Source organism: Alligator mississippiensis, chromosome 1, assembly GCF_030867095.1.
Source record: "Alligator mississippiensis isolate rAllMis1 chromosome 1, rAllMis1, whole genome shotgun sequence".
In the NCBI taxonomy this organism is placed as follows: Eukaryota; Metazoa; Chordata; order Crocodylia; family Alligatoridae; genus Alligator; species Alligator mississippiensis.
Window position 1 is genome coordinate 239048685 of NC_081824.1, and position 19129 is coordinate 239067813.

The window sequence follows — 19129 nt, forward strand, 5'->3', positions numbered from 1 at the left end:
TGGCCCTCGCCAAGTGGGCCCTGTACATGACCAGGAAGAAGGCTCTCACCGGGAAGGTGCCAGGAGTCTGTGGGGCCACTTTCCTCTCCCTTGTCTGTGCACGTTTCTGGGCAGAGCACCAGTACGCAGCACCCTCTGGCTCCTTGGTTGCCTTTGAGGACCGGTGAGTGCGGCCTGGGGGGCTCTGCTTTGTGTCCCCCTCCAGAGAGCTTCTTTTCACGTTTTGAACCTTTGACCCCCACATCACTCCTACTCTTTTCTTCCTTAGTTGTCCCACCAAAAAAAAAATAAAATCAGTTGTATCTTTCAAACTTTGGCCCCACACAGTGGGGGGCTGCTGTTTAACTAGGTGGGCCTTAAGGCCCATGATCTCTGGAAGATACAAATAGACAGGAGCTTCTGAGGGAGGAGCCTCTGGGAGGAAGCTGGACATGGCCTTCCTGTCCCAGGCTGCTGCTGTTGCTGTTGCTGCTGCTGCTGCTGCTGGAAGCTTGGTCTCAGGAGCTTTTGGGGAGAAGATGGCCAGACCCCTTCCTGCCTCTGGCTACTGTTAGCTGCTGGCTTGTTCTTGGAGCTTTTGGGGGTAAGTTGGCCACACCCCTTCCTGCCTTGGGCTGCTGCTGCTATTGCTGCCCTCCCCACCCATGGGGGGGGGGGGGCCCTCCGCTGCACGCTGCTGCTCTGTCAAGGAGGGGCCTACTGCAGCCCAGCACCACACCCCAGGTTCTGCACCCCTGTTCTGACCTGCTCCTTAGAAGCTCCCCTCCCTCTCGAATCCTCCTCTCTATGTGGGGTTTACTGGCTGGGTGTAGCAGGAAGTCCTGGCAGTCAAGCTCTGAGCCTGGCAGTGGGAAGGTGGTCCAGGTGCCTGTGGGGTGCCAGGGTGTGGAGGCCCAGTGCCTGGCCACACATGTATTGGGAAAGATCCTCCTCTGGGAAAGATCTGGAGCTGGCTGTGAGTGGGGCCATCTCTTGACTGTCCTCCCCCTGCAGGTGCACATCCATATTGCTGAGGCAGGTGCTGGGCCAGACTACCCATACTGGAGGATGAGGCCAAGGGTGAGGAGTATGTCGATTGCTTTTGCTTCTGGCCTGAGGGGCCCTCCTTCAGTGAGTCCTTCTCATGACTAGTCCACAGCGGGGGGTCTGGCAGCCTGTCTGTGCTCAAGTATATGTGTTTCTTGTGGCCTGGGTCCATGGGACTCCTGCAGGGCATGGCCCTGAGGGCAACCCTGGGCCAGTGATTATGGTCTGTCACACAGACACACTGAGCCTGCGAGGCCTTCATCTTGATGTGGCACTGCTGCCCGGAACAATTGTGGCCATGCTCCCACATGCGGGCTGCCATCTTCTCATAAATGTGGATGTTTGGCTGGGTGCCTTGGCCAAACTGTCTCTGTACCTTGCCCCCCCCCCCCCCCAACTTCAGTGAGGTTGGTGGTCTCCTCTGCCACCTAGTTTGGGCCTTGGGGTGCTCTCCCCAGGGTCAGGGACACTTCCATTACCTTTGCTGCTTCTGGCAGGGTCTCCAGGTGCCATTGGGTCTGGACACATACCCAGAGCAGAGGGGCATGGTGCCCAGACTCCAGGCAGCTGCAGGCACAGGTCTTGAGGGTCAGGCCAGTGGCCTGCAAGACCTAGGAGCTGGCACATGCCTGTAGCACAGGATCATGGTGCTCAGAGGCTAGGGAGCAGCAGCCTGGAGGTCAGTCTGGGGCTCCGCAGTATTGCTGCAGCCAGCACATACTCACCAAACCAACACACAGTGGCCAGGGGCAGGCATCAGCTGACTTAGCCCCAGGGGTCAAGCCAGGAGCCTAAAGGCCAGCTCAAGAATGCTAAAGATCTGTCCCTGTTCTGTGGTTGGAGGGACTCCCAGCCATGTTGCTCTTCTATCTGCAGGAGGCTGGGCCCTTGCTGGTCTGGCTGATTGGGAGCAAATTTTCTCCCAGTCAGTATCTACACATGCACTACTGCACATTAGCTAATGCACAGTAAATCTACTAACTGTAAATAAAGGTAGTAGGTTTACTGCTCATTAGCCTATTTTATTATGCAGTAGCTCAGCATACAGTTACATAGTGATGCTTTACTGCACAGTCGATTAGTCTACTGTGCAGTAAAGCAACTCTTGTAGATGTGCCCATTATGTACTAAAATGTTGGAACTAAGCAGTGGTGACACGTAGGGAGTGCAATGGGGGTGCACTCCCTATGTGCACCACTGAGTCATGCACCCTCTGAGTTCCGGTGCACCCCCTGATGGGTGCACTTGCCACTTAGGATAGGGGCAGGGGGGGCAGGGATGAGCACCGGTGCCCCCCCAGCAAGTGCTAGCTGACAGCCACAATCATTGCACCTGCTTTTGGGAGTGGCTGTGGCCACTTCTGGGAGTGGCTGCAGTGATCGGCCTGTGCTTGCTCCCAGAAGCGGCTGCAGCCACTCCTGGAAGCGGCTGCAGTGAGCGCAGTGATTGTCCACAGTGATCGGCTGTCATGAGATTGCCCAGGAGACCCCCCATCTCCTGGACTGCAGGATTGCCTGTGGGGGACTCCCCCTTTGGTCAGTGGGACTGGTTGCAAGGGCGGTACATGCCCCCCCAACAAAGGTGGCACCAGTCACCCCTGGAACTAAGCCAGTTGTGCCAAGTTTTAAGTGCAGTGCTTGCTTGACTATATGTGTAACAGGGGTCTTGGGTGGAACCCCCGTTACTAAGGGTAAAGCCTAGGCAAGGGTAAATAGGGCAGCTGGGACACAGCGAGGGGGAGATTGGCACACCAGGAGAAGATGAGGGGATAATGACTATCACCATACATAAAAGGTGGGGTGAGATATAAGACAGTGCCCTCGGGGCACTGGAGAGAAGAAGAAGCTGTTACAGTGGAGCCACTTGGAGTGCAAGGGATGCCACAAATGGGAACATGAGGAAACAACCCTAGACCGATGAGGCGGGGGGGTGGAACACTTACTGAAGAGCCAGTGGCTGGATACTGGCCAGCAAGACCTTGGGGAGATGGGGAATGTGATCTCTCAAAGGTCAATTCCCTGGGACTGTTGGTTGGTGTCCGAAGCAGTGGGAAGACAGCCATGACTGGGGGCGGAGTGGTGAAGAAGCTCCACCAGGGCTAGCAGCTGGCAGGCCAGATGCCAGGAGGGGAAGATTGAGGAGCACGACCCCGGAGAACAGGCTTCAGAGACAACCGGCTCGGCTGGAGCCGCGGAGAGCCCTCCATGACTGGCATCGGAGCAGCAGAGAGGCTAAAATCAACCAAGTGGTGATCCAGCCGCCCCCACACTATTGAGGCAATTAGCATGGTCTTACACCTTGTAACCACTTAGATAAAATAGGCACTTGTTGAAACAATTCACTGGGTGGTCTGGTGTTTCCCACCCCTCCCCTCAGGGATTAATATCAAGTCTATTTCCATCTCCTTAGTCATGGCAGGCAAGTCCTGAGGAAAGAGGGGGAGGATAGCAGACACAGGTCTACAGTATGACTACCAAATAGGTGTTGATCTATATTTCATTAAGTTTCAATAATTTTAATGCCCGGTTTGCTGAGTTTGATGAGTTGTTTCTAAATGGTAAATCTTTTTGTCTGTCTGAATTAAAGTGAGTTCTTTTCTAGTGTATAAGGACACAGTCAAAGCAACCATGGAAGCAGCAAACAGGAAGAAGCAAACAGGACAGTTTGCAAGCAGATTGCTAGTCAGTTTGCAGGTCAGTTTGCCACCCGCCTCTTTAAACGGGAGCCTGAAAGGTAAAATTATTTTTTGTATATGTAATTAGGACTGACTAACCTACAAAGTTTTATTTTAGCAGCTAAAAGGCAGCTGTTAGACCAAGACTTAAGTCCCTTGTTCAATTAGAGTCCAGCGCAAGGGAGAGCTTGCTAGGGAGTTTGCTTGGAAACTCTCTCATTTCTTCACTGAAAGCTTGCTGAGAGGAAAGAGGTTGCAGGGAAAAGGGAACCCTTCAGATCAAGGAACAGCAAACAGGCCAGCTACAGAGGAGTTTGCTAGGGAAGGTCTGCTTGGAAACAGAGGCAAGAAGTGAGAGGCAACAGATTAAAAAACCCAGAGACATGACTGGAGGATACTGAATTCCTAGAGCCACTGCCACTTCCAGCACTTCCTTTGCTTCCACCTATGAGATGTCTGTCCAGGCAGGACCACACACTGTTGAGGCTTCCACCCAGGTCCTGGTTTGGTGCTGTGCAGACTGCAATTTCCAGATTCCTTCCAGTGTCAGCCAGGTGGGGGAGTGCCTGCAATTTGAGTGGTGCCTTTTGGTGGTGTCCCTCATGGAGAAGGCAAGAGAGCTACAGGAGGAGGTAGGCAAGGCTCTGAAGTATCTTTCGCCATGAGGACTTCATTGATTCTGTGCAGGACGAAACCTCCAGGACTGTGGAGGAAGGACTGCCAGGGGTGGTGCTAGAAAAGGAAGAAGGCATGGACTCCCAGGAAGGTGGAGCTGGAAGCTTGTATCTTCTATCAGCAAGAAGTCATATCCCCATGTTCAGTGGTTTGCCTGGAGAACAGATATGGAGTGCTAGCAACAGAGGAGGAGGAGTGCAATCCATTGGTGGAAGAGGCCAGGCCAGGAAACCCCAAGGTGGGGAGGATGGAGACCAAAAAGAGGAAGCAATGGGTGGTGGTGGTTGGAGACTCCCTTCTGTGAGGGATGGAGGGATCCATCTGCCAGCCTGACCTGTTGTCCTGGGAAGTCTGCTGCTTACCTGGACCCTGGATCCAAGTTCTCTCGAAGGATTACCGAGACTCACCTGACCCCCTGACTACTACCCCATGCTGCTCATCCATGTGGGCACCAATGATACTGCCAGGGGTGACCCTGAGCAGATGAAGAGTGACTACAGGGCTCTGGGTGCAAGGGTGAAGAGGACAGAGACATGGGTCATGTTCTTATTCTGGTCAAGGGGAAGGGCCATGGCAGGAGTGGACACATCCTCCAGATCAATGTATGGCTCACAGGTGGTGTTGCCAGCAAGCATTCAGTTTCTTTGAACATGGGATGTTGTTCTAAGAATAATTGCTGGGGAGAGACATGATACACCTGACAAAGAAAGGAGAGAACTTTTTCACAGACAGGCTCCTGAACCGAGTGAGGAGGGCTTTCAACTAGGTTCATTGGGGGTTGGAGAACAAAGCCCTGAGGGAAGCAGAGAAACAAGGGACCCGGAGGAAGCACAAGCAGGAGGGGGCAACTGGGGAGGCCTCATTCTTCCTGAGAAAGTAGGGCAATCATTTAGTCACCTCAGATGCCTGTACACAAATGCACAGAGCCTGGGAAACAAACAGGAAAAATTGGAAGTCCTCACACAGTCAATGAAGGATGATGCGATTAGAATAACAGACACTTGGTGGGATAGCTCACATGACTGGAGCACTGTTATGGATGGGTACAAACTATTCAGGAAGGACAGGCAGGGGAGAAGAGGAGGAGGAGTTGCTGTTGAAAGTCTCTGGGTTAATGTTAGAGGGGAGAGCAACAAGGGTGATGTTGTGATGGGCGTTTGTTATAGACCCCCAGACCAGGAGGATGAGGTAGATGAGGTTTTCTTCAGACAACTAGCAGAAGTTTCCAGATCACAGGCCTTGGTTCTCATGGGGGACTTCAATCACTCTAACATCTCCTGGAGGAGGGAAGCAGTGCAGAAGCTATCCAGGAAGGTTTTGGAGAGTGTTGGAGACAACTTCTTGGTTCAACTGGTGGAGAGACCAACTAGGGGCTGTGCTCTTCTTGGCCTACAGCTCACAAACAAGGAAGAATTGGTGGGGGATGAGAAGTGGATGGCAAGTTGGGCAGCAGTGACCATGAGATGATCGAGTTCACAATCCTGACAAAAGGAAGAAAGGAGAGCAGCAGAGTATGGACCCTGGACTTCAGGAAAACATACTTTGACTGACTCAGGGCACTGATGGGCAGGATCACCTGGGAGGCCAGTCTGATGTGGAGAGGAGTCAAGGAAAACTGGTTGTATTTTAAAGAAACCTTATTGAGGGTGCAGGATCAAGCCATCCCAATGTGCAGGAAAAATAGTAATTGTGGCAAGTGACCAGCTTGTCTCAGCAGAGAACTCCTCAGTGAGATTAAACACAAAAAGGAATTTACAAGAAGTGGAAGCTTGGACAAACAACTAGAAATATAAGAGTATTGCTGGGGCATGCAGAGATAAAGTCAGGAAGGCCAAAGTGCAATTGGAGATGCAGCTAGCAAGGGACACAAAGGTTAACAAGAAATGTTTCTACAAGTATGTTAGCAACAAGAGGAAGGTCAGGGAAAGTGTGGGTCCCTTACTGAAAGGGGGAGGCAACTTAGTTGCAGATGAGGAGGAAAAGGCTGAAGTGCCTTTTTTATCTCAGTCTTCACAAGCAAGGTCAGCTCCCAGACTACTGCACCTAGCAGTACAGTTGGGGGAGAAGGTGAGCAGCCTTCAGTGGTGAAAGAACAGGTTAGGGACTACAGGCAACCCCCACTTAGCGCTCTTAATTGGTTCTGGAAAAACCGAGCGCTAAGCAAAACGTTGTTAAGTGAAACCAATTTTCCCATAGGAATGAATCTAAATAGAGATAATTCATTCCCGAAGTTCCCCACTCATACTATAAAATCACTGAAATCCCCCACTAGTACTATAAAATCAATTCAGACATGTAACTGTATATAAATACTTTATTTAACACTTTGAACTTTGAAATGATGTATAAAATTACAAAATAAAGTAATGAACTGTATGCACAGATACACTTTCACTTTTTGCTCTTTGGGCTTCTTTCAGAACTCAGAATCAGAGCTGTCAGGGTTAGTGTCAGTTTCAGGAGATTTTGAAGCACTTGGCTGAGGATTTTTTTGAGGGCTGGCTGCACGGGTTGAAGCAGGAGGCGTGCACTTCCTGAAGAAGGAACCCATTGATAATTGCACTTTCGGCTTCTTTTCATCCTAAAGCAGCCTGTAACAATTGACTTCACTGTTAATTCCTCTTGCAAATGCAGAACTGCGCTGCATGTCAGGGTCATTCTCATCAAAGCAGGAAAGAAAATCTTCAGGATGTTTGAAAGCTTAAGCTATGCCTTTGCTGGTTAAGGCACTTGCTGGTTGAACATCTTCCTCAGTATCTTCCTCCTCTTCATGGCTTCTCTGCTGTTCTATTTGAGTGAGGTTCCTCCCTGTTGGAATTGATCAACTCCTGAATGTCCCCAGGTTCAAGTTAATCAAATCCAATTTTCCTGCCAAGCTCAATGATATTCTCCTAAATTGTCACCACTGGTTCCTCAACCGCTTGGGAATCCTGGACACAGTCTGCCTAAAGCTTTTGCCAGGCACCATTCATTGTTTTGGAGGCAACTTCATCCCAGGCACTTGAAATGATATATATTGTCTTGTGGATATTATAGCCCTTCCAAAATTCTTTTAGGGTCGGAGCACCCTCTCCTTCTGTAGCCCTGACTGCCTGGACAAATGTTTTCCTTATGTAATAAGACTTAAAGGCAGCAATGACATTGGCTGTATGATGGAGGTGGTATTTGGGGGCAGGAAAACAACTTTTACATTATCACTCAGGTCATCAAGTGTGGTAGCATGCCCTGGTGCATTGTCTAAAATGAGAAGTGCCTTGTGGGACAGATTGTTCTCAGCACAATATTTCTCAAAAGTAGAACAAAAATAATCCCTGAACCAACTCTGAAAGACTGATATCCTCACCCAGGCCTTCTTGTTAGACTTCCAAATGACTGCCAGATTGCTTTTAAGATACCCTGTGAAAGCCCTGGAGTTTTGTGAGTGGTATACAAGCAATGGTTTCAATTTAAAATCCCCTGCAGCATTACCACCAAGCAATAAAGTAAGTTGATCCTTGGATACCTTGAAACCTGGCATTGACTTCTCCTCCCTAGAAATGTAGGTCCTAGAAGGAATCCTCTTCCAGAAGAGGCCTGTCTCATCAGCACTGGAGACTTCTATAACCCCCCTCAATAATTTCCATAAATTTATTTCTATAACTGGAAGCTGCTTGGGTGTCAGCACTGGTAGCCTCCCCTGAATAGCAACATTATGCCAGTGGCTCCGCCTCTTAAATCTTTTGAACTACCCCTTACTTGCATAAAAAAGTTCTGAAGCAGACCCCTCAGGCAAATTTTTCTGTAATCATCATGCAGAAACCCTTCTTCTGAATAAACAGCATACTCAAGGTGTTGAGTTGTATCCTCAATCCACACACTTAACAGCCTCTCCATTTCTAACATAACTGGAGCCCTACTCCTACTCAGTTTCAAAGCATTCAAAGGAGTTACAATTCTACCACACTTTGTCTTTATTTTTCAATATGGTCCAAACAGTTGACCTAGCCAAATTCAATGCTCTACAGACCTCATTCTGGTGTTCCCCTGCTTCAGTTCACTTCAGAACATCCAATTTAAGCTATGCTTTTGTGCTGTTTTTCCTCAGCACTTGCACTCTCAGAGTCAGTTGCATGTTTCTGACTCATGGTGTAACTCAAAAAATGAAGCAAGATGGTGACACAAGCACAAAAGAGCATGAAAAAACACAGAGCACAAAAGTTTTTGATGAAGCAAGATGGTGATAAAGCTGTGCACTGCCGATGCCCCCTGCCCAATACCCATGACTGTCATAGTGAAACCTGGACCGCTAAGTGAAAATGGGTATCAAAGTGAAATGAACGCTATAGCGAAATAGTGCTAAGCTAAACAGCATTAAGTGGGGGTTGCCTGTATTTAGAAAATCTGGATGTGTACAAGTGCATGGGGCTGGATGCAATGCATCTGAGGGTGCTAAGGGATTACAGGGTGGCTGATGTGATTACAGAGCCACTGGCCATTATCTTTGAAAACTTATGACCTGGGGGAGGTCCCAGAGGATTGGAAATGGGCAATCCATCTTTAAGAAAGGGAAGAAGGAGGATCTGGGGAACTATAGACTGGTCAGCCTCACCTCAGTCCCTGGAAAAATCATGGAGCAGGTCCTCAAAGACTCCATTTCTAAGCACTTGGAGGACAAGAAGATGACTTGGAACAGTCAGCGTGGATTCACCAAGGGCAAGTCATGTCTGACCAACCCAATAGTTTTCTATGATGAGATAACTGGCTCTGTGGACGTGGGGAAAGCAGTGGACCATCTCCCATGGTGTTCTTGCAAGCAAGCTGAGGAAGAATGGTTTGGATGAATGGACTGTAAAGTGGACAGAAAACTGCTAGATTGTTGTGTTTAGTGGGTAGTAATAAATGGCCCAGTGTCTAGCTGGCAGCCAGTTTCAAGTGGAGTACCCCAGGGGTTGGTCCTGGGGCTTTGTTCAATATCTTCATTAACAATTTGAAAGATGGGATGGATAGCACCCTCAACAGGTTCACAGATGGCACCAAGATGTGGGGAGTAGTAAATACACCGGAGGTTGGGGCTAGGGTTCAGAGTGACCTAGGCAAATTGGAGGATTGGGCCAAAGAAATCTTATGAGGTTCAAGAAGGGCAAGTGCTAAGTCCTGCACTTAGGAATGAAGAATTCCATGCATTGCTATAGCCAGGGGACTGGTTGATTAAACAGCAGTTTTGTAGAAAAGGACCTGGGGCTTACAGGACTCCATCAGTCCTGTAGGTCCCTGGCCTGCCTCCCAGGGCCTGTGTCTGCAGCTGCCTGCCCCCTGGGCACCATGCTGCACACCTATGGCTATGTGCCTGGACCCAATGGCACCTGGAGTCCCTGGCAGAGGCAGCAACACTGATGGCAGCATCCCTGACCCTGGAGAGAGCAGCCTGGGACCCAAACTGGGTGGCAGGGGAGACTGTTGACTTCATTGTGGTTTGGAGTAAGGCTGAGGTTCTGAGACAGTTTGGCCAGGGCACCTGGGCAAATGTACACATTTGTGAGAACATGGCAACCCACATGCAGAAGTGCTGCCACGAGTTGTCCAGGAGGCAGTGCCACATCAAGGTGAAGGCCCTGTGGGCTCAGTGAGTTGGCATGACCAAACATAATTGATGATCTGGGGTTGCCTGCATGTGGAAGCTGGACTGGTTCCTGGCTCCCAGGGAGCCAGTCCATGGGGGCCACATTTACTCAAGCACATGGGGGCTGCTGGACCCTCCACTGGCCCAGCCCTGAGGAGGAGTCACTGAAGGAGGGCCCCTCTGGAAGGCCTTGTTTATAGATGTCTAGGCATTTAGGTTTTTAGTAGTAGTAGCAGTAGTAGTAGTAGTAGTATTAATATTAGTATTATTCCAAAAGAGTCTGTCTTGCCATTTGCAAAAACTTCAGCTGGTATAAATTAAAGATGGTGATTTATATTAACTAGGTTCATCTGTAATGTGTTCAATACCTGCGATATCAGTTTATTCATGCACATTAATTGCACATGTAGATGCGCCTATTTAATGCAAACCATTAGAGACAGCTGATGAAGATAAAAAAGAGACAGGAGGTATATGCAATAAAGGTGAAGATGATTGCAGCAATATAATCCAGTTTTTAAATCTTGGGTAAAATTTCCAAATGATTCATGGTTCACTTTAAGCTTACAATCTCATACTGAAATAGGCTTTTAAATTAGAAAATATAAATCTCAACCATGTTACAGGGGTGTAGGTTGTAGCCGTGTTGGTCTAAGGACATAGGCAGACAAGGTTCTTTGGGTGAATCTGATATCTTTTATTAGACCAACTTAAATACTTGGAAAACAATTTTAAAACAAGCTTTCAGGTTCAAAAACCCTTTGTCAGGCTAAGGAAATTTCAGCAGCTGGTGTGTGCTCTTCCTGGATGGAATGAAAAGTAAAGAAGCCAGAGGCTGGGCTGGTATGCATACAAGACAGGCAGTCAGTGAAGATGTAGATTGAGGAGTCAATGGGTGAGAGGCAGGCTGGGTAGGGGGGAGGGAAGGGGGATGAATAGTGGAGAAGTACCTGGGGAGTCAGATGTCAGGCAGGTTATAATGTGTCATAAATCCAATGTCAATATTTAGTCCATGATTTTTAGTATCCAGGAGGTTGATGAAGTGGAGTTCATAGGCTCATCTCTGGGAAGTGTTGTGTAAGTTTCCTTTGAGGATTAGGACTGAGAGATTGGAGAGAGAGTGGTTTTCTTATGAGAAATGTGCCCCCACAGGTAATTGGGTATTTCTGTCTTTGATAGATTTCCAGTGTGCATTCATTCTGGCTTGCAGTTGTTTTTTGGTCTCGCCTACGTATTTTCCATCAGGGCATTTGGTGCTTTGGATGAGATATATCACATTTCTGGAGGTGCAGCTGTAAGATCCGGGGACGCTGATAGCTCTGTTGTGGGGTGTAGTAATAGTGGGGGTGGTAGAGATGTGTTGGCTGGTTTTGCATTTCTTGTCATGGCACAGTCTGGATCCATTTGGTGTGTTCTGGGCCTGAGGAAGTTTGCTTTTGGTGATGAGGCTCTGGCTTCTTTACTTTTCATTCCATCCAGGAAGACCACACACCAACCGCTGAAACTTCCTTAGCCTGATGAAAGGTTTTTGAACCCAAAAGCTTGATTAAAAATTGTTTTTCAACTATTTAAATTGGTCTAATAAAAGATATCAGATTCACCCAAAGAACCTTGTCTGCCAATCTCAACCATGGGCACTTATACACATGCTCTGGGAGTAGGTGGGGAGGGGGGGAGCACTTTAATTGGAGTGGCTTCAAGAGCCCCTCTAATTAAAAGCGCCGGGAGTGTCTTGTGTATCAGTGTCCCCATGCTGAAAAATGATGGCAGAGGCACTTTAACTAAAGGTCTTTGAATTAGCTTTAGTTAAACTGCCCCTGCCGCCATTTTTCAGTGTGGGGATGCTGATACATCTGATGCTGGAGACTGCTGGTACACAATAATTACTACCCTCCAGCAGACTCGATTAATTGATTAATCGAGTCTGCTCCAACACACTGTAATTACCGCACGTCAGAACAGCCTTGCTGTTTGTATATAGGCGCTCCATGTTTTTAAAGCATGGTCAAACACATGGAGCTTTAGAAGAAGGCAAAAAAGGCACCAAAATTAAAGTACACCTTTTCATACACAAATATTTTGATACCTACTGAACAATTTTTTTAATTTATTATTTTAAAGTAATAACTTGATTCTCCCCAAATGTATGTAAGCCACATAACTAGATTTTACAACAAAATATAACAAAGAAAAAGCAGAGCCTGGAATGTGCCAAAAGATGGCAATCCAGTTCTCAGAACCTTAGACAAGAATTTTAAAGTAAACAAGTGGAAATGTTGAAGTGCATTTGACTGGCTATGTTTCCACTCATTTTATTATTAAAAAAAAAAGAAGAAAAAACCCTCTAGAAGTATTATATATGATACAACTGATCATTTAGTATTTTGTAAATGCAAAAAATAACACATTCTTTGGCGCATCAAATGTCACGCAGATCTCTCTAAAATTGGCCAGACACTGGTATTAATGTAATTTATCCAGAGCTGTGATCATAATTTAAAACCTTTTTACTTTGGGCCAAACTGAAGTTAGATATTTATTTCTGAGGTTTCAAAGAAGCAACACTTTGACTAAATATTTTGTTGGAATTTTCTGAATTGTTGAAAACAAAAGGTGTCATGGAAACAGTGGACATGTCTACAAATAAAATTAATTTGACGCAATAAACTCTGGCACAGTTTGCACCAGAGTTTATTGCTCCTGAGCACAGCATTTACATGCTCAGGACCACAGCATGTTGAGCCAGGGTGGTACAGCCACAGCTGGCAGGAGCTGGCAGGAGGCCCGGGCAGTCAGCCTGCCAGCCCGGGGCTGCTCCTGCTCAGCTCAACATGCTGTGGAGGGGCTACCTGGGGCATGAGGGTACTATAGTGTGGGGCTAGCTCACACTACCTGAACCATAGCACCCTTGTGCCCCAGCCCACCTCAGTAATTGTCTATATGTGCATTACAGTGGAGTAAATAACTCCGCCATAGAATAGTACTTTTTTTGGGCAATACTATCCTACAGCAGTTAATTAGTTTAGTTCAGTCTTTATAGTTTCATAGTTTCATAGTAGCTAGGGTCAGGAGGGACCTGAACAGATCATCTAGCCTGACCCCCTGCCACAGGCAGGAATGAATGCTGGGTTCACAAGACCCCAGACAGGTGATCGTCTAACCTCCTCTTGAATATGCCCAAGGTAGGGGCGAAGACCACTTCCCTGGGAAGTTGGTTCCAGATTTTGGCCACCCTAACTGTAAAATATTGCCTTCTGATCTCCAACCTAAACCTACTCTCCATCAGCTTATGACCATTGTTCCTCGTCACCCCAGGTGGTGCTGGGGAGAAAAGAGCTCTGCCTATTTGCTGTTGATCCCCCTTGATGAGCTTGTAGGCAGCTACCAGGTCCCCCCTCAGCCTCCTCTTGCTGAGGCTGAACAGATTCAGGTCCTTCAGTCTCTCCTCATAGGGCCTGTCCTGCTGCCCTCTCACCAAGCGGGTGGCCCTCCTCTGAACCCTCTCCAGGCTGGCCACATCCCTTTTGAAGTGCGGTGCCCAGTACTGGATGCAGTACTCCATCTGCGGCCTGACCAAAGTTGCATAGAGGGGAAGTATCACCTCTCTGGACCGGCCTGAGATGCACCTTTGGATACATGACAAGGTATGGCTGGCCTTGCTGGCTATGGTTTGGCATTGGTGGCTCATGTTCATCTTGGAGTCAATAATGACTCCAAGATCCCTTTCTGCCTCTGTGCTTTCAAGAAGGGAACTCCCCAGCCTGTATGTATGCCGTGGACTCCTTCTCCCAAGGTGCAGCTCCCTGCATTTGTCTACGTTGAACCCCATCCTATTTTCGTATGCCCACTTTTGTAGTCTGTCTAAATCTATTTGCAGCCTCTCTCTCCCTTCAAGTGTGTCCACCTCGCCCCACATCTTAGTGTCATCAGCAAACTTGGACAGCGTGCTTTCCACCCCCTTGTCCAAGTCGCTGATGAAGATGTTAAACAGTGCGGGCCCGACGACCGAGCCCTGGGGTACCCCACTGCTCACATATCGCTAGGTTGAGTACAACTCATCCACCACTACTCTCTGGGTGCGCCCCATCAGCCAATTTTTTACCCATCCAACTGTGCAGGCATCAATACTGCAGTCACTTAATTTATTGATGAGGATGGGGTGAGAGACAGTGTCAAAGGCCTTCTTAAAGTCTAGAAAGACTATGTCCGCAGTGACACCATCATCCAAGGATTTAGTTACCTGATCGTAAAAGGCAATCAGGTTGGTCTGGCAGGACCTGCCTTTGGTGAAGCCATGCTGATTGCCCCTGAGCATGATCTCCCCTGCAGGCCCCCCACAGATGTGCTCCTTGATGATTCTCTCCAAGAGCTTCCCAAGTACCGAGGTGAGGCTTACAGGTCTATAATTACTTGGGTCCTCCTTTCTCCCCTTCTTAAAAATAGGGACCACATTAGCCAGTTTCCAATCCCCCAGCACCTGGCCAGATGACCACGAATGCTCATACAGCTGGGCCAAAGGCTCCACGATGACCCCTGCCAGCTCCCTCAATGCCCTTGGGTGGAGGGCATCTGGACCTGCAGATTTAAAAATGTCTAGCCCTTCCAGAAGATCCTGAACTACATCTGCACTGACTAAAGGCTCGATAGAGCTATTCCCAAGATTGTCCCTACCTCTGGTAGGTGGGATATCCCGGTCCCTGTTCAGGAAAACAGAGGCAAAGAAACTGTTAAAAATATCAGCTTTCTTGTCTGGCGTGGCCACCATATTACCATTTGTCTAATAGCACTGCTCATGTAGACAGTGATGCTTTACTGTGAAGCTAAGTAGGCAACTTCAGTAAGCATCTTGTGTTGATGCACTCAGTTTGATTTTGTTAAAGTTCCAATAGAATGTAAGCAGGAACACAGGTTTCCCATGGAAATCTGCTTTATTTCCTGCCAGTTCAACTGCCTGGCTTCTCAGCAACCTCAGAATCCTGCCTTAAAATAAATATAGAATTTTGAAATAGGAATAGAAAGTAGGCACCCTAAACAACTTTAAAACTTAAATCTAATGTGGTTAGAAATCCATTTAATTTATTGGGGACCACATAGATTCTAATGCCTGAGTTGTAATCTGATGATTAATGGGTGGCACTATAGGGCAGAGGCAAGAGTGAGCTTTCAGAACCCAAAAAACATGATGCTCAGTCACTTTGTATGCTCCACCATTGCACTATAGTGTGCCTTTCAGGCTAACACAAAACTATGTTCAACTGATTCATTTTTTCCTCAATCATACTCCTGGGCACAACCTGTACTCTGACTTTCAATATAGTAAGACTAAAATAAAGTAATATTTCATATATGTAGCGGTGAATATTGTAATGTATTTTTATATATGAAAGAGCAGAGTTAAAATCCAGAGTTTGGGAGCTATTGTATGGAATGGCAAGTTTGCATTGCATATAGCCCTATGCTGGGATTTTAAGTCTGTTTTCTGTGGAATGGCAGGGATGTTGATTGTTTTTAAGTGGTAAGAGAGATTAACTGAGGCTGCTGTGGTTGTGCATGTGGGTCAAAGTGATAGCAATGCAGGAAGGTCATAAGACAATAACGTACCAAAAGAAACAGTATATAATTTATAGCACTGGCCTACATAACTTTCACATTTTATTCATGTTTATCTGGATTCCAGTTTTCCAGTCTTTAAAAGTGCAGCAGTTTCAGCGTTTCTTTCAATATAACATTTTCACTAGTTTATTTAAAGAGATGGTAATGAATGAGCACAAAGGGGTTTCACTACTTTAGATATGTCTGTTAAAAAATCACATCTTTAACCAGTGTGTAGACAGGACCAAAAAAGCAATCTGGTGTTGCTATATGTTTTCCAGCTTCCTATTTGGATTAGAATGTTTTGAGCCATCTTAACAAATGGGAAGAAGCACTATCCTCTGGAAAATTAAGAATATTTTATTCTTACTATTCTCAATTTTCTAAGGGTCCAAATATCACAGATTTTTTGTAGGATGTGGATTGACAGGCTCTGACTGACTTTTCCAAATCATGCTTGTGTATGTGAAGTGTAAAGATAGGCACATTAGCACAGGTACTGAAAGCAAACTACCCACAGCAGCACAAAGTACTATGTGAACCAATTTATGCTACTTCTTGACAGGATGTTAACTCCTGCAGTGAACTCCATGCTGTCCAGCTAGGCTTCCTCCATTTGGCAAGACAACTCATTTCTAATGGCCTACATTCCACCTCCATGCCCTGGAGGCTGCCAACTCTCCCAAACATATATATATGAGAGGCAATTTTTCCCTTGCTACAGGAACTCTTAACCTGGCATTTTATGATTCCCTCCCTCCAAACCAGTTTTCACTTGCCACCCTATCCCTGCTCCTCTTGCATCTCCAGGGCTACTCTAAACACATTCTCAGGCCTGAGGTTCTATTATCTTCCCTCTCCCCACATCCCTGCCATACCCTTAGGAGGGCAAGTCCTATAGATCCTTACCCCCCTTTTCTTTTTCTGGGTAGAGAGATGGGAGACATAGAGGAATCATTAAAGGCATGGGTAGGGGGGAACAGATGCACTCCAAGCTACTGGACTGTGTTTAATCTCTCCTTCTGGCCAGTGAGAGACAAGCCAGATCCTTGAGGAGGAGGGGAAGAGCTCTATTGGCTGCTTTAGACCAGGAGGTGGGTAAGTGGTTTAACAGCCAATCAGCTGTAGCTCCCTCCTCCTGGTACAGTTTGCCCAGGTGTGGAGCACCTGTTGTCTATAACAAACTCCATCCCTGACTGTAATGCTGCAAATGATGGATGAATCATGAGACCTGGCTATGATGCACTGATGGTAGGGATAAGAGAAAGATAGGGAAAAAGAAGACAAAGTGAGTTGGTGTTGGGTACAGCAGTGGGAAGCAGCAAAGAGATAGAGAAGGAAGCAGCATATGTGGGGAAGGAAGGATTGGAAATCATCATTGGATTTGGGTCAGACCCACTGCTGACAGGGTCCACATTGTTACCAGAAGCCACATTGGGCACGTCCACACATGCAAGCATGCACGCTTGCAGCAGCTTAAATAGAAACGGTGCAAATTTGAACTGGGGCTTTTTGCCTCAGTGCACGTGGTCGGACATACACTTTGCTGTAGAGCAAATTGTTCCACTTGGGGCAAAATAACCCTGCCTGGCTCCTCCTGGATCTTTAGCCAGGGGGAGCTAGAGCCTGGAGCCAGCAACTGTGCTGTCCCCAGCAGTATAAAAAGCTGCCTGTCCTGGCCCCAGCAGTATAAAAAGCCACCCTGGCAACTTGCTCAGGGCTACTAGCTCTCAGGAGCTTCTGGGGCCCAGCCATCTGGTACCTGGGGACACTACCCCTTGTGCCAGCTGGACTGCTGAAGCAGCCCTGAGACTTCCCTGCGCCCTCTACCCATTGCAGCAGTTCAGAAGTGAGGGCTGCTGCCTGGCTGTGACCTGCTGTGCACCTGCCAGACTCGGATGGGGACTGCACAGCCAGTAGAGGCACCTGCCTCTCTGGGCCAGCTTCCAGTGGACTGCGGTTGCAGGGTTGGCCTTTGTGTGGCACTGCTGCCATTTGTGCCCCCTGCCCGGCCCTCTGGGCAGCTATCACCTCGAAGATGTTCCGGGTGTGGTGGCCTGCTTTGAACTGTTGAAACATCCTCCTGGCCCCATTTGGCCAGGAGGTCAGCCACAGCCAGATGGGTCCAAGGTGCCAGCTCGGAGCAGGCAGGGTCCTGCCACTGGCCTCCCTAGCAGGAATTCTGGTGTTCCCTATTGGAAAACTGAAAAATAGATAAAAAAAAAATCCCAAAGTCACTCTCTAAAATACCCCCAAATCCATGTTCCTCCACAAGTAAAACAAAAGACCAGTATAAAGAGAGAGTGAGACAGAGACAGTGATCAGTTGGACAGTGATTTATTGATATATCTTACAGTGTTAAAGCAAGTCTCTTATAATAATAAAGTGAAATACGGGTTTCATGAATTAATGAATACATATTTTGCTGCCCTCCCACAGGCGATGGCCCCCACATAAGGGGTTGGTCCCCCACACAAGGGCTATGGCCCCCCAACAGGGAGTTCAGCCTCTACACAAGGGGTTCAGCCCCCCAACAGGGGGTTCATCCCCCACACAAAGGGTTCATCCCCCCAAAAGGGGGTTCAGCTTCCCAAAAGGGGTTCAACCCCCCAACAGGGGGTTTGGCACTCTCACAAGGGGTATGACCCCCCAACAGGGGTTCATTCCCCACACAAGGGGTATGGCCCCACAATGGGGCCAAATGGCTCCTGCAGGGGCTACCACCCCCCCCACCCCAGCCCCCTGATTGCTGCCCCACCTGGCCCCATCCCCCACCAGCTGCTGTAGCCCCCCCAATGGCTTCCCCACCCAGCAACACCCCCCCAACTTGCATCCCCAGGCCCCCAAGGCTACCCCCACAACCCCAGGCACCATCACTTAAACCCCCCCAGAAAAAGAACAGAAAAAAAATGGGGAAAAAAAAGCCTCTGCCTACGTGAGAAGCAGGGATGGTGGGGCTCCAGGGCCTCCTGGCAGAGCCCCGCTGGGGCAGCACAGGACAGAGCAGGGGCAGGAGGCCTCAGGCTGGGGCCACTGGGGCTGTCACCCTGCTCTGCACTGTGCAGGCGGGCCCCTGTCAGCAGACGCAGTTCCAACTGCCAGTAAGTGCTGGGAGGAGCCGGCCCCGGCAGGGATCAGGGGCCTCAGGGGGCTGGCGGGGGGAGGGGCCGGCCCTGGCAGGGGTCGCAGGGCTTGGGGGGGCTAGCGAGGGGAGAGGACAGCTGCGCAGGAGGCAGGGGGGCTCGGGGGGGCTGGCGGGGGTTGGGGGGCTGGGGGAGTGGGCGGGGCCATTGCGGGTCCCCCCCCACAGTCCCTTACCCCCTCTCCCAGCCCCCCCACCCCTTACTCACCGGCACTGGAGCCCTGGTGCTGAAACATGTGGCCTGGCCAGCCGTGTGTTTCAGCACCAGGGAAAAGGGCAACCATAGAAATGCTCTGGCAGCCAGAGGAAATCAGCCTTTGGTTGCCTCAGGGCACATTCAGGGGCCATGCCCTGCCCCACTTTTTTATACTTCACTTTATTTAGAGCAGGGGTCTAATTTTCTCCTTGCGCTGCAAACTTG

At 48.5% G+C, this 19129-nt stretch overlaps 1 protein-coding gene across 7 annotated transcripts in view; it reads right to left on the bottom strand.

The window, feature by feature from the left end:
- Positions 1 to 19129, bottom strand: part of HAO2 (hydroxyacid oxidase 2) — a 64339-nt gene that overhangs the window by 20572 nt on the left and 24638 nt on the right. Inside the window, exon 8 of one of the 7 annotated variants that reach the window (XM_019480099.1) lies at positions 6676 to 7183. The exons of 5 other annotated variants lie outside the window; for them this stretch is intronic. In XM_019480099.1, the coding sequence (XP_019335644.1) occupies positions 7077 to 7183 (107 nt within the window). In that variant the 3' untranslated portion in view covers positions 6676 to 7076. Of the gene's footprint in view, positions 1 to 6675; positions 7184 to 10718; positions 11489 to 19129 lie in introns of those variants that run through there. One more of the 7 variants, XM_059720328.1, reaches the window with a different exon arrangement.